Source organism: Caloenas nicobarica, chromosome 9 (genome assembly GCF_036013445.1).
Source record: "Caloenas nicobarica isolate bCalNic1 chromosome 9, bCalNic1.hap1, whole genome shotgun sequence".
In the NCBI taxonomy this organism is placed as follows: domain Eukaryota; kingdom Metazoa; phylum Chordata; class Aves; order Columbiformes; family Columbidae; genus Caloenas; species Caloenas nicobarica.
The window spans coordinates 16923122-16936150 of record NC_088253.1 but is presented as its reverse complement, the minus strand read 5'-3'; the positions used below and the strand labels follow the sequence as shown (position 1 = coordinate 16936150).

The window sequence follows — 13029 nt, the reverse complement described above, 5'->3', positions numbered from 1 at the left end:
CTGCGCTCCTCTCCTGCACCCCAGCAGCTCCCGGAGCTGAGTGCCCCGAGGTGCAGCAGCCAGCACACAACGCGCAGGTGGGGGGAACGGGGCTGGCTGAGGAGCAGGGGCTGCCCAGGGGGTCTGCACACACACAGATCTACAGCCCAGTACCGGCCCAGAGACCACCATAGTGTTATGGGTGGGTTCATAGCCTGAGAGTTGGGGGTGTTCAGCCTGGAAAAGGCTCCAGGTAGACCTTATTGTGGCCTTTCAGTACTTAAAAGGGGCCTGTAAGAAAGATGGGGACAGACTTTTAAACAGGGCCTGTTGTGATAGGACAAGGGGTAGTGGTTTTAAACTATAGGAGGGGAGATTCAGACTAGACATGAGGAAAAATGTTTTACACTGAGGGTGGAACACTGGCCCAGGTTGCCCAGAGAGGTGGTGGATGCCCCATCCCTGGAGACATCCCAGGCCAGGCAGAGACATGCCTGTGGAAAGAGTTCTAGATCATGAAGGGAGGGTAAAGACAAATAGTCTGGCCCATAGGCTTGAGTTTAAAAAAACAAACCAAACCCAAAAGCTGCTCAAATACAGCCCAGGGCTGAGAAGTTTTAGTTTGCTTGGATAAAATTTAGCCTTACTTAGTGGTCTGCTCTGCAAGGACCAACTGGAACAAACTGATGTGGGGGAACAGCAGCTTATAGAGAAACTGGTGAAGCTGCTGGCTCAGACTCCTTCACCTTGGAAAGCTTCACCTGGGACACAGAGACAGGGGTTCAGGGGCTGAGCTCCTCGGAAATCTCCCCTAAGGCCGATGGTAGCAGCTGCACTGGGTATACACCGGTCCCATTGCTCTGCCGTGACATTTGGAGTGTGCTTTCACTCTGCGGTACCTGAAATAAGACTCACCACATGAAAGCAGCACACTCTTCTTTGGCTCTAGCTAGCCCCTAAATGACCTTGAAGACAGCCGAACGTCAGAGATGTGAGGATGGGCCATAAGGGCAGAAGAAACTGGTGGCCACACGGAACTTCAAATGGGAACGAATGAACTGTGGCACTATGGGTTGTTTGCTCTGTGTGTTCACGTCACTGTCACCTCTACCAGTGCTGGGACAGGGTCCTTTGCACCTAAAAAATCACCTCCCTTCCAGGAGGAGGTGGCTCAAAAGGGGTACACATTTTTCACTTGATATTACAGGTTTTCCTGTTGGCCTATAAAAGCTGCTCAGAGTGAAACCAGAGAGGTACAAGTTGCTGTGGGCATACCAGGGTATTTCCCTGGCCCTGTTTGTCACCTTGCACCCAAAGACAGGTGAAAAAATGTCCCTAAGTGTCTGTTCACCCCCCAAATCCTGCCTTGCAGCAAGAGACTGAGTGCCCGACTCCCCCAGAGCATCCCCACAGGCATCCCAGCTTTCCCTCAGGCAGCTCCTGGCCTGGCAGCTGCATTAAAGAAACCAGGAAACTCTTTTACGGGCACTTCAGTACCTTCTTGCTGTGCTCCAAGAATATGTCAGAGGGGTGAGCAGCTCCTGGCTTTTGATGCATTTACTGGTTCAGAGCCGAGAAGGCGGCGCTTGTCAGCAGTCAGCCCACGAGCCAGAAGTAACAACAGCAGAGCGATGGGGTACACAGAATACATTTAACATGTTTAGCAGACCGAGTACACAAAATAAATAATTCTGTACACTCTAATTGTAACGTTACAGACTAATTACAATGGTTCAGACCTCATCCTACAACAACCCTTAGTGTAAAGACAGGATTCAAAAAGGCAAGTCACAAAACTGGAGGCTTCTCAAAACAGCCCCGTTGTGAGATGAACGGGACGCGACCAGAGTTACTTCCAAACTGTTCCAACCCAGCACCGGAAATTTGGTGACCAAAAATAACAGCAGGCGCCGGAACAGCTCCGGTCCCGAGAGCTTCCCGGGAGGTGTCTTTCCGTAGTGAAAGGCAACAGGAAAACTCACGGCACCTGAGTGTGCTCACAGGAGCTGCTCATGTCCAACGCATCGTGTTGGGGCTGTGGGTCTCCCCCACGTTCAGCAGACAAACACAGTGCAACGTGATTTGCAACAGCAGCGAGCAGCTCGCCTGTCACACACGAGGAATCTACAGTATCACCACAGCGGGAGAAGGAAAAAGTGTCACCAGGCAGGCAGAGCTCCCTCACCACAGGGACACCAAGCGTGCAAGGTACCAAGCTCTGTGACGCTGTTGCCACTGCACATCCCTGCTGCTTCACATTTTAAATTTTTTGCAAATTTACTGCTCAGTAAGGCACAGCTGACATGCACGCACCTGCCTCTGGAGCACCCAAGAGCTGCATTTTTAATCCAGGCTGAACAAGGAGAGACTGAGTGGTCAGAAAAAAGCACCAAAAACCTCACAAGAGGGGTGCAGACAACTTGGGGCTGGGCATCTGGCACCGAGTGGTACAGGCACTTTGTGGTATTTTCCAGGATGAAGCCAAGCTGGTGAGAGGCCGGGACACAAACACCCTCCCTGCAAATCCCAGGGCTCACACTGCTGCCAGAGAACAGACCGTGACTCCTTCAGAGGGTGTGATGCCCCAAAAAAGCCAATCTCTGTGTTGCTTTGCTTCATTTAGAAAACTAAATTAAGTCAAATAATTGAGATTTTGATTTACCCTGCCTCAAACCCTCCAAATCTTTAGCATCACCACTTAAACTAGGACTATGGGCCTCATGCAGTCTGATGAGGCCTGGAACAGCCAGGCACTCATTCTGTGTTGTACAAGATCATCTTGAGCTGAGCCTGTGCTGCAGGGCCCTCAGAGCCTTCTCCCACCATACAGATGCTTTTACCTGGCCCCAGGACGCACCACGGCTCCGGCAGAGCCAAACCCAGAGTTGCTGCCCAGTAGTTGAGTTAACCACAATCCCTATTCCCGTTTGTGAACAACGTATAAGTTGACTGTATCGGTACTTCAGCCAAACACCTGGGTAGAAAACAGGATTGAGAAATGGAGCAGGGTATGAGAAAGAATGGAAATTAGCAGAGCAGAAAATATCTGACCTTAAAGAAGAAAATACCCAAATTCCAAAGAAGTTAGGAGTTCAAGGGCTTATAATTTCCAAAATAAATATGTAAGGCAGGCCCTACACTGCAGCTGGTTTCCACATCGTTACCGAAGCCAGCAGGTCAGAGCCCTTCTGTCTGGGCTGACTCTCATCACATAAAGCTGTCCCTCACATCTGGCTGTACGTTTCCAAGAACAACGCAGTCCAGGAACTGGCAGAAGCATCTGGATGTTACTGCAATCTCAGTGTTAAATAGCACAGATTTCTTCTGGATTGAAGGAAGGGGAGTTTCTACCACCACTGGGTTGACATATTAAGGTTTTTAGAAGCCTGAGAAGGGTGGGCAGTAAATCAAACATGGACGAGTAACTGCTGTTTTAGCAAAATGCATGGAAAAATACATTACATACTAAAAAATCTGGATGCAAAGCTTCACAATTATGTAGACCACCTAATGTTATTCCTGGAAGACCTTTTCACATTCATTTCCAATAACCCTTAAAAAATAAAAAAAAAAAAAAAAATCAAGGAATCAACAGGCCACATTCTTTGAAGCCATAGTTCTCTCCCTCAGGAGAGCAGCCAAACTCTCAGGAACAAAATGCTGAGATTGTTTTACACAGTACAGCTAAGTTCCAAAACACAACCAACCATAATTCCCTCTACTCCTTAAAACTGCGTTTCCCTGAAACAGAATACTCTGGGAAGCAACACACTGAGCTGCTCCATCATGTCTTAAGAAAGTCCGAAACCTACTGATTCCAGCCTCAGTGTCTTTAGGTTTTGCTTTCTCCTAGGGAGCCCTGAGATGTCTCCCCAAGGCAGGGTGCTCGTGAGCACCCCCTTGAGACACTGGTGGGTTGGCCACACGTGTCTTTTCCCCAGCACAGAGCATCACTCCCAGTTCGTGCATGTGGACTCACGCTCATCCCTGCGTGGGCTCAGATGCTGTTCTTTGGGGTCAGTAAAGGAGAAAACAGTGTCCCATTGAGCAAGCTGTTGAACATCTGGGACTGCGGGTGTGGTCCAGGAGCACCACTCAGCAAACCCAGATTCCTCTTTGTAAGAGCATCTCACCCAGGAACAGTGGGAACGTACCCAGGAGAGGGCTGTACTTGGACAAGGACACACAACGATTTGCCACTAGGTGTCATTCCAGTTTCAGTTTCATTGCATGAACAAAAGTACAGAAAACAAAAGCACTCTGAGATGTGCAGGCAGCTAATATAAAGACTGCAACTCAGCAATGGTCTGGAACATGCCTTTGTTACTGGTGTTCTCCTGGCTAATTCAGTATCAGCAGAAATCTTCCAAAAAACCCCATGAGCTGAATTAAGAACCACCATTAAGAGCCATAGAAGGGGATTTAAAAAATTAAACAGAAGAGCAGAAAAAAACCCCACCTGGGTATTTTAGCTTCTAAAATCCCCAAACAAGGCACACCTGAAAAGTGTAAACTCCTGAGACTTAAGATAAACTGAGCACTGACATACTCCTGTGGAATATATATGAAGACAGATGATCGAGATAATTCACAGTGAAGAGCTTCTTAGAGGACAGATTGAAGGCACCTAAACTATGGCTCAAAATTACAGCACTTCGCCTGTTCCCCTCCCAGCAGACCCAGCTGAAAACATGGCCCCATTGCAAGGATAAAAGCACCTGAGGTATTGTTCTCGCAATGTAGTGTTTGGACATCACAGTTTTCCAGACAGAGTGAAAACAGGAAGATCACTGAGGACTCCAAGGGACACTTGGATGGAGCTCTGCTCGTCTCCCCTCTGCCCACACGTTATTGTTCTGGGTGTAAGAGTTTCTGCAAATACTGAATTTAGAAAAAGAAGAGGGATTGAGCCAGGAGAGTTACAATCAAACGATGGAAGGAAAGCCTATAAAGATTTTCCTTGTGTTTACACTGATTTTTCTGTTCTTTTTCTAGAAAAGCCAAAGCGCCTTATGAGATGGATGTGGTCCTCTTTGGTGCAATTCTCTCATAGCAAGATGCCTGAGGACCACAAACATCTCCACAGCACAAGGAAGCAGGTTGCAGCTATCCAGCATCGCTCATGAGTGTGAAGGATCCTCCCTTCTGCCAATTCAGCCCTCAGCCATTAGAGCATCATCACAGAAAACTGACACTGTTAGTAGAACATACACGGCAACATCTCACTTCCCAAAACATATTCCACGCCAAACACACTGTGAGTTAACTTTTGCGAGTGAAAACCTAATTGCCGAAAAGAGTAACAAAGCAAAAATTGTCACAGATGAGAAGATTCTTGTTCTGCTTTGTGAAGGTGGAGAAACAAGCCTGGTCAGACCAGAGCCCACCATCTACCCCCCACCCACAGGAGAAAGCACGAAGGAACAAGCTGAGTAGACACCTGCACTCCTGCGCGTTGTGATGGTCTAGTGGTTAAAGGGGAGGGTCTCAGTTCTACAGGTCTTGGCTCAGTCCACCAGTCTGACCTCCTCACACAGGCAAAAACACCTGTTTTGAGGATAAACACGCCAGATAATCTGGGGAGGGCCATGGAAGAACCCAGGAGGTAAAAGAGATCACAGCATCTGGGTGTGATGCTCCAAACATGCAGAAGACTCCATGAATAATGGCTCAAAACCAGAAGCCCTTTGAGAAAGCATCCTGCCAGCTCATAACATACAGGGGAAGAACAAAATTCCAATCAATTCTTGTCTTAGAGTGGTTGCTGCTTTTAGAGAGCTGTTGGCAGTAATATGAGGGGCACTGAATTGTTTATGGAGCTGCCTGTTTTGACAGAAATCACACCTGGTTTACGGTTCATGGTAACGAACCACAGAAAACTACATGAGAAGGCAAAAGAAGCTGAAGAAACTTTTTTTTTTTGCAGTCCACAGAGTTGAAAAGAACAATTTTTGGTAATTCTGTGGTAACCATTAATGTTGATGGAAGAAAGACTGCGTGTGGAGGTTGTAGCATGGAGGGTGTTGGGCAAGTAACAAGCAATAGGATGAGAGGAAACAGCCTCAAGTTGTGCCAGGGGAGGTTTAGATTGGAGATTAGGAAAAATTTCTTCACAGAAGGGGTTGTCTGGCATTGGAGCAGGCTGCCCATGGCAGTGGTGGGGTCACCATCCCTGGAGGGGTTTAAAAGACGTGTAGATGAGGTTCTTAGGGACACGGTTTAGAGGAGGACTTGACCGGGTTGGGTTAATGGTTGAACTCAATCTTAAAGGCCTCTTCCAATCAAAATGATTCTATGATATGGTAGGATGGCCACTCAGAGAAAAGGCAGCCTGCAAATGATGTGGAGTTTTCAAAATAATATGCAAAACCATGCAAAGGATTTAGAATTCACCCCTGCGACACATACTGGCTGCCCTCAGGTTTCCTCTGCCATATTCCCATCGCATGCCTGGGTGCACCAGGCTGTGCTCACAGCAGTTACGGCCCAGCCCAGCTTCAGGGTAGGAAGCACACCCCTAGAAATTCCTTTTTTTTTCCCCCCTCTCCTTAGCAGAGAAAACTCAGTCTTCTCCCACTGCAGCTGCACTGCTTTGCTGTTTGCTGACCAGGAGGGGCTGCGGCCAGTACAGTTACAGCTCCCTGGAGATGTAATCAACCACTTAAAACCTTGCTGGCACTGAAACACAGCAGCACAGACACCAATCCTGGGCGGAAAGGCCACACTCGCCAGCCCCTTGAGTTTGCAGAGCCTGTGTTTCCAGCCCAGAGCTATGCCAGCACTTTCCAAGTACCCAGCATGAAGCAAACCTTACGGCTTTGTCTGAAAAGCTTCAAAAAGCAGCATTTGCTGCCACTGCAGATCTTGGCTCTGCTATGACAAGAAGCCGAATCCACCTTGAGATTATGCCAACAGCCCCACTCTGCTGCTCGGACCAGCTGGGAAGATGTCTCAGCAGGCTTGCACAAACCTCGGCTCTACAGCACCCACCTCTCCTGTGAGGTCCTTCACAAGAGGCCCTCACATCACCCATCCAGTACAAGAAAACCTGAAAGGCAGCTTTTTCCTGTTGGATTTAAGTCACACCTAACAGCTCTACAGCTTTTCTGCACCATCTCTAGGTTATCATCTCTGCTGATACTCCAGGATTGGACCTCTGCTGCTCAAGCCCCTACCCTGATGCTATGGAGTCATTTGTGGCCATCTCAACAGCTCCCACCACCACTCCACTGTCCCAGAGCAGGGACAGCAAGACTGGGGCAGAACAGGCACGCAAAGCAGAGGAGCCCTGTAAAAACCTGCAGACAGGGAGCAATACCTGGAACCACCAAAGTTTTAGTGAAGCAACATGGTCAGTAACACTAGTGTGAAGGGCACAAGATATGTAACAGGTCACAGACATGACAGGGCCAGGTCACAGTAACAACAAACCCTGCGTGGTAGGCACTGGTCTTGCTGCAAACAGAGGAAGGATAATTCAAGGGGGACAGCGCAGAACTTCCAAAAATCCTGCCTCGCTAAAGACAACCCTCTGCATACCATGAAATTTTACAGGACGATGATCCTCTTCCCACCCCTCCCTCAGGAGCACCCACCCAGTCCAGATCAAAGGAACCAAACTCCAGCTCCGAGCTCGCAGCACTTCAGCCTGTGTTGCAAATTTGCAGGGCAGCTCTCCCACAGCTTGAGTAAACCCTTGATGTCATCAGGCGGATGGCAGCCCTCGGGGGAAACCTCACAGCTTCACAGTCGTCACAGGAAACTGCTGTCTGGCATCTCCTCCGAGCTGTACCGGGATGAGGAGCTGGTGGGCAGCACGCCAGTGAGTCAGAGCTATCCTACTTCTAACTGCATGTGACTCATACCTGCTTCACTGCAAAGGGACCACAGTCTGACTAAACCAGCTCAAAATTTGTGTATATGTAATTTTAAAATACATATACACACCCACACATGTATTGCACACACATACGTGGATGTACATACACATAAAATCATTTTTTTTTCATATGCAAGGGAGAGAAACTTAACGCTCTGGAATTAATAAATAACTATGAACAACCAAGCTCCTGGGCTACAGAAAGAGCTCTTCTCCCCACGTGGCTCCTTAATTTGTGTACGACTTGAGGCTCTGAGCTGCGCTCTGAGCCCACAAGGGCTCCCCCGTTTCCTGTGTGAGACCCTGTGGCACAGCTCGCAGGGTGTGATGGCCACCACGAGGTTCCCTTTCTCTGCACAGGGGGGCACATCTCCTCATGGATGGGGGGACACCTCGAGGGAGGGAGGAACCTGGATGTTCCTACACCGCAGAGAAGACATCGAGAAAGACGCCCGGCAGGTCCCAGCCGGCACTCAGCCAGTGTACTGCTGCTGGTAGCGCAGGTTGAGCTCTCGCAGCTCCCGCTCCCGAACCCGCCGTGACTTGTTGGATTTGGTGGAGCGGCTGGAGCGGGTGGACTGCGCGGACTTGGTGCTCTGGCAGCGGGAAGACGCTCTCTTGAGAAGGTTTTGTGAGATGGAACGGTGTAGGTTCTTCATGGAGGACGAGGCTGCCATGCTGACCACCCATGGGTGCTTCAGGGCCTGAAGGGCTGTCATCCTGTCACTGGGGTCCACTGTGAGCAGACGATCGATGAAATCCTTGGCCAGGTTGGACACGCTGGGCCAGGGCTGAAACACAAAAGAGATGATTAGAATGAAACATCCCAGCACAGCTTTGCTGATTAATTAATTCCTCCCATTAATTAATTCCTCCCATCCCCAAAAGGTGCTTCGGGGCATTCGGCTTCTTCCACTCTTTCTTTCATCCTCAAATCTTCCAAGTTGTAACCAACAGTGTCTCCCAAGGAAAAGGAGACACAATTACTTCAAGAGACTGTTAGAGGGAGAGGCTGAAGTAGTGGGAAATGTCTACACGTACATAGGTGCAGCGTGGATCCATCCAGCAGAGGGGCCTGGATCCCAGTCTTCCCAGGTGCCTCACGCCTACAGATACCTACACACACGTGCACATACACACATGCAATCTCAGTCAACCCCCAGACTCAACCATCTCTCCAGCAGCTGGCTGGGACTTCCCTGGTCCCTCTGGTCACCAGATCCTCCTGTGGTCTCGTCCTTGTCCTTAAGAGACACACAGGGACATCCCCAGCTTCCAGGTCCCTTCGCTCCCTCGTCCGGCTCCATCTCCACCAGCAGTCACACCCTTGGTCACACACTTGCTCCAGATGCTGCTCCACAGACACACATGGGCTCCTGGACCTACATCCTGCTCCAGGTCCTGGCCCCGAGTTCTCCCACCTCATCTTCTCATCTTGTCTTCCAGACTCATACAACTACAACAAACAGTGGCTGCATCTCACTGAAGACCCTCCCTAGTCCAAGTGCTTCGTACCCCATGAAGTCACCACTGCTTGAATCGAGACATGTCACTCGCAGGGGACGGGTCCTGACACCAGACCCCGGGATCTCTTCTGACTCTTCATCTTAGGGTACACATCTACAAGCACCGATCTCTGCATCAACCCTGAAGCCAAGCCTAGGAAGGTTTTCCAGCCATGGTGCTCAGTCTCACTCTGACGTGGAAATCTGGGAGATGTTGCTACTGGGTCAACCCTGGAACAGCCAGCTCAGCCTGGCTGGAAACGACCCCATAAAACATTCTAAATATATATAAATGTTAGATATAAGGAATTTTCAGGAATGCTTACCAAAGAAAGAAGGATTTTTTTTTTTTTTTTTACAAAACACTAGTTTTAAAGAAATAAGCCCAAATTAATTAATTACTCCTATAACGAATTCCTCCTATATCCCCCCCATACACCAAAGTATAGCCACAACAACCTACGAGACAAACACCTACAGCCACGCACACTGGAATTGTGTCATTTCTGACAAAATATCGTATTTGCACTAACGTGAGAAGCCAGAACATTTCCTTGAGCATGACTGAAGGTTGGGCTGCAGACAAAGCTGGGAAGAAAACCATGGCAAAATCCACCGTGAGGTCTCACTCATCCTGAAACCACCAATGCTGAATTTTTCAAATACATGGAGACCACATTCCAAGCGGCATTAAAAAAAGCCTCAGTACATTCATGCAGCAGAGTGAATGTTTCGATACAATAATTAAGGTCACGCACAAACACACAGGTGTAACTGTGTGGCTAAAAAAGGAAAAGGCTGTTATTCCGTGTCTCATTCCTCTTTTCATTTGGTGAGGAAGAAAAGAACCCAGCTATTTTAAAATTTGGGGTCCACCAACAGCACAGTCAGATATAATGCCCTTTTCTTGTGCAAAAGGTCTAAAAAAAGGTATGTCCTGATTTTTTTGAGGCCTGCAATTTATGGCTACCAAAAGCAATTTTTCTCTTTTGAAAGACTGAAAGGCACCAGCAAGAGAGCTAATCCACAGGAGGATTTTCTAATATAATGTTCTGTGCGTTCCAGCCCCACTCCTGGCCCGGACAGCCTGTGGTACGGCCAGGAAAGGTGAACTCCAGCTCGAGTTAAGGAACTGGCTACCAGGATGGTCAGAGTTCAGAAAGTCTTATTTTACAAGCAATGACTAAATCAGTCTGGCTTGCTCAGCTTAGCTAAAGTGGGATATAGGATCACTGTCAGCAACTGTGCAAGAGAAGAGAGTGAAAATGATATGAACTACTTGATATAAAGACAATACCTGCACATGAATAAAAAACTATAAACGTTCCTGAAGGTATTCAGGATAGAAATGGGAATATTTAGAGCCAGCGTGCTCGGAAAGGAAGCACAGCCTTCTCCAGGGCATCAGACACCACCTCTGTGCTTTGAAATCACATCCACAATCCACTCCCCTCTGCGTTTTCAGAACAAAATCAGTTAACAAAAAAATTTCCTACAATTCAAGCTTTTCTGTCTACTGCTTTCAAATACAATTAGTTTGTCATGACCTGCCTTAAATCACTTCTTCTTAGCTGATGAAACACATCTTGACAAGGAATAGTAAGAAAAAAACCCCAGGTGCTTGTTAGAATAGAACAGGGACAATCTTTGATCAGAGACTCATTAAAGTGTTTGTTTATAAAGAAGATAAATAAAATAGCAAAAAAATCTTTTGAAATGTAGTAAAAATCACAATAAAGGTTACGACTGCAATTGAACACACCGGGGTTTTTTTGCAGAACTAGGGACCCTTCGAAGAGCTCGCCTTTATGCTATTTATAACATCAGAACCAAAGAGCCAAACCTGTCTATAGATTTCCTACCAGACTTCTGGATAAGGAGCTTCCTTTGGTAAAGAGCAGCAAAGGGAACCAACTTGCAGAGTTTAATCTCTGTTGGCAGTTGGAGATTTTGCCCCTAAGTTTACCAGGCTTGCCTTCGAAAACTTTTAAAAAAAACATTTTCTGTAGCTTTTTTTTTTTGACTCATTTAAGTTATGAGCTACTCATACAGTTGAAATCCCACCCCATTAACCTCCCATCACTTCTTCCCTTCTCCTCGTCCTCGCAGACACAGAGCTCACCCTGTTCTGTTTTCTTTAGAGAGGACTCATTTTCCACTCTCCAAATGAGATGCCTAAGCTAACAATATGTCTAATTTACCAATTATAACTCGAAGTGCTATTAAATGCTGGTGACAATTTTACTCTCCTTGCAATAACTAAGAACTCTTTACTACCGTCTTCATTACTGTTACCAGCAATTGAGATGACTTAGATGCCTTGAAACAGCTTTTGTCTCACTCAAATGGAGAAAACATATTCACATGACTCCAACCTCATTGTTTTCCCTGCAGCATTTCTCCCCAGCTATCTAAAATCTTTTACCTTTCTGAATATTGTCCCTCACAGAGATACAATCATGCCAGGATCTCCATCCTCTCTTTTTCACCTAAATCCAAAGAGATGCAAGAGATGCATTTAAATGAAAAATACTTGAGGGCTGATACAGTAATGCTTTTCTTGGAAATACATCTCCAGGACATGCAGGAAAGCATTAATTCCTCTTGCAGGTGTCAGTAACTGCACAGATCTGGAACCAGAGGCAACCTGAGAGCCATTTTGCGTTTCAGATGCATTCAAACTTCAGTCAACTGATGGCTGCCCAACACAAAGCAAGAGATTCTGGCAGGTGAAACGAGCCTCTAAACACCAAGAAAAATATTAATTCAATCATTTTAAGTTGTATTAAAAGATGGAAAATGTGATGACTTAGAATTTTAAGAAATCCATGAAGAACACGTCAGTTTGAAGACCTAGAAACAGTGAATACATCACCAGCCCAAGCCTTGCAAGGTCTGTGCATTGCACCAGTCCAGTTTAATGAAACCTAAAGTAGAATAAACTCCAAATAAAAGTAAATTGGATTTCTCATTATTCCAATTACTCTAGTTTCTCCACAAACATTGAATATGGAGCACTTGCAATTAGGTTTTTCTTCTGGTCAGCAAACACAAATCTGTTTATTGATCTGTTTACACAGCTGGAGGTCTCATTTGCTGCACCAAACACATCTTTGGTTTTACTTGACTGAAGCCTTTTCTTAAAAAAATAGGTAAGGATACATTCTGCTGAAGCACTGAGAGGAATGAATTTCACAATTTTCAACCCCAGTCCCTGGAGAAACGTATCCAAGTCTCCGGAAACCTTGCTTCAGTTGGCAACATGGCAGTTTTAACTTAGCAAAACCTCCAGAACCCTCCCAATTAATATTGCAAGGCAGCAGCTGGAGTTTGTGTAAGAGCTGAGGAAGGTCGACACTGGTGTGTTTGGGGAACAGCAAGGAGGACACGAGCGCAGGACACGAGGTGCACTCAACACGACAGGACTGAAGGGATCTAGAGGAGACTCTCTGAGGAGAAACAGAGAATGGCTCCATCCAGAGGCCATGAAACATCACATCAGCTAAACCCCATCAGATAGCCTTGCCTTTAATCCCGCTGCTGCAGTGACAAATTCTTCTCTGTAGTGATTCACCAGGTGGCTGCAGAAGCAGCTACATCAACTCAAGTGGGCGACAGGCACAGAGGCCAGAATTAGCAACACTTCAACCAAGTACGAAGCCGCTG

General features: G+C 47.1%; 1 protein-coding gene across 4 annotated transcripts in view; it reads right to left on the bottom strand.

Moving 5' to 3' along the window:
* Positions 1-1620: 1620 nt before the first annotated feature.
* The window catches only part of PSKH1 (protein serine kinase H1), a 30526-nt gene continuing 19117 nt past the window's right edge, over positions 1621-13029 (bottom strand). For all 4 annotated transcript variants that reach the window (XM_065640925.1, XM_065640926.1, XM_065640927.1 and 1 more), the window contains exon 4: positions 1621-8649. In XM_065640925.1, coding sequence (XP_065496997.1) covers positions 8332-8649 — 318 coding nt within the window. In that variant the 3' untranslated portion in view covers positions 1621-8331. The remainder of the gene's footprint in view (positions 8650-13029) is intronic.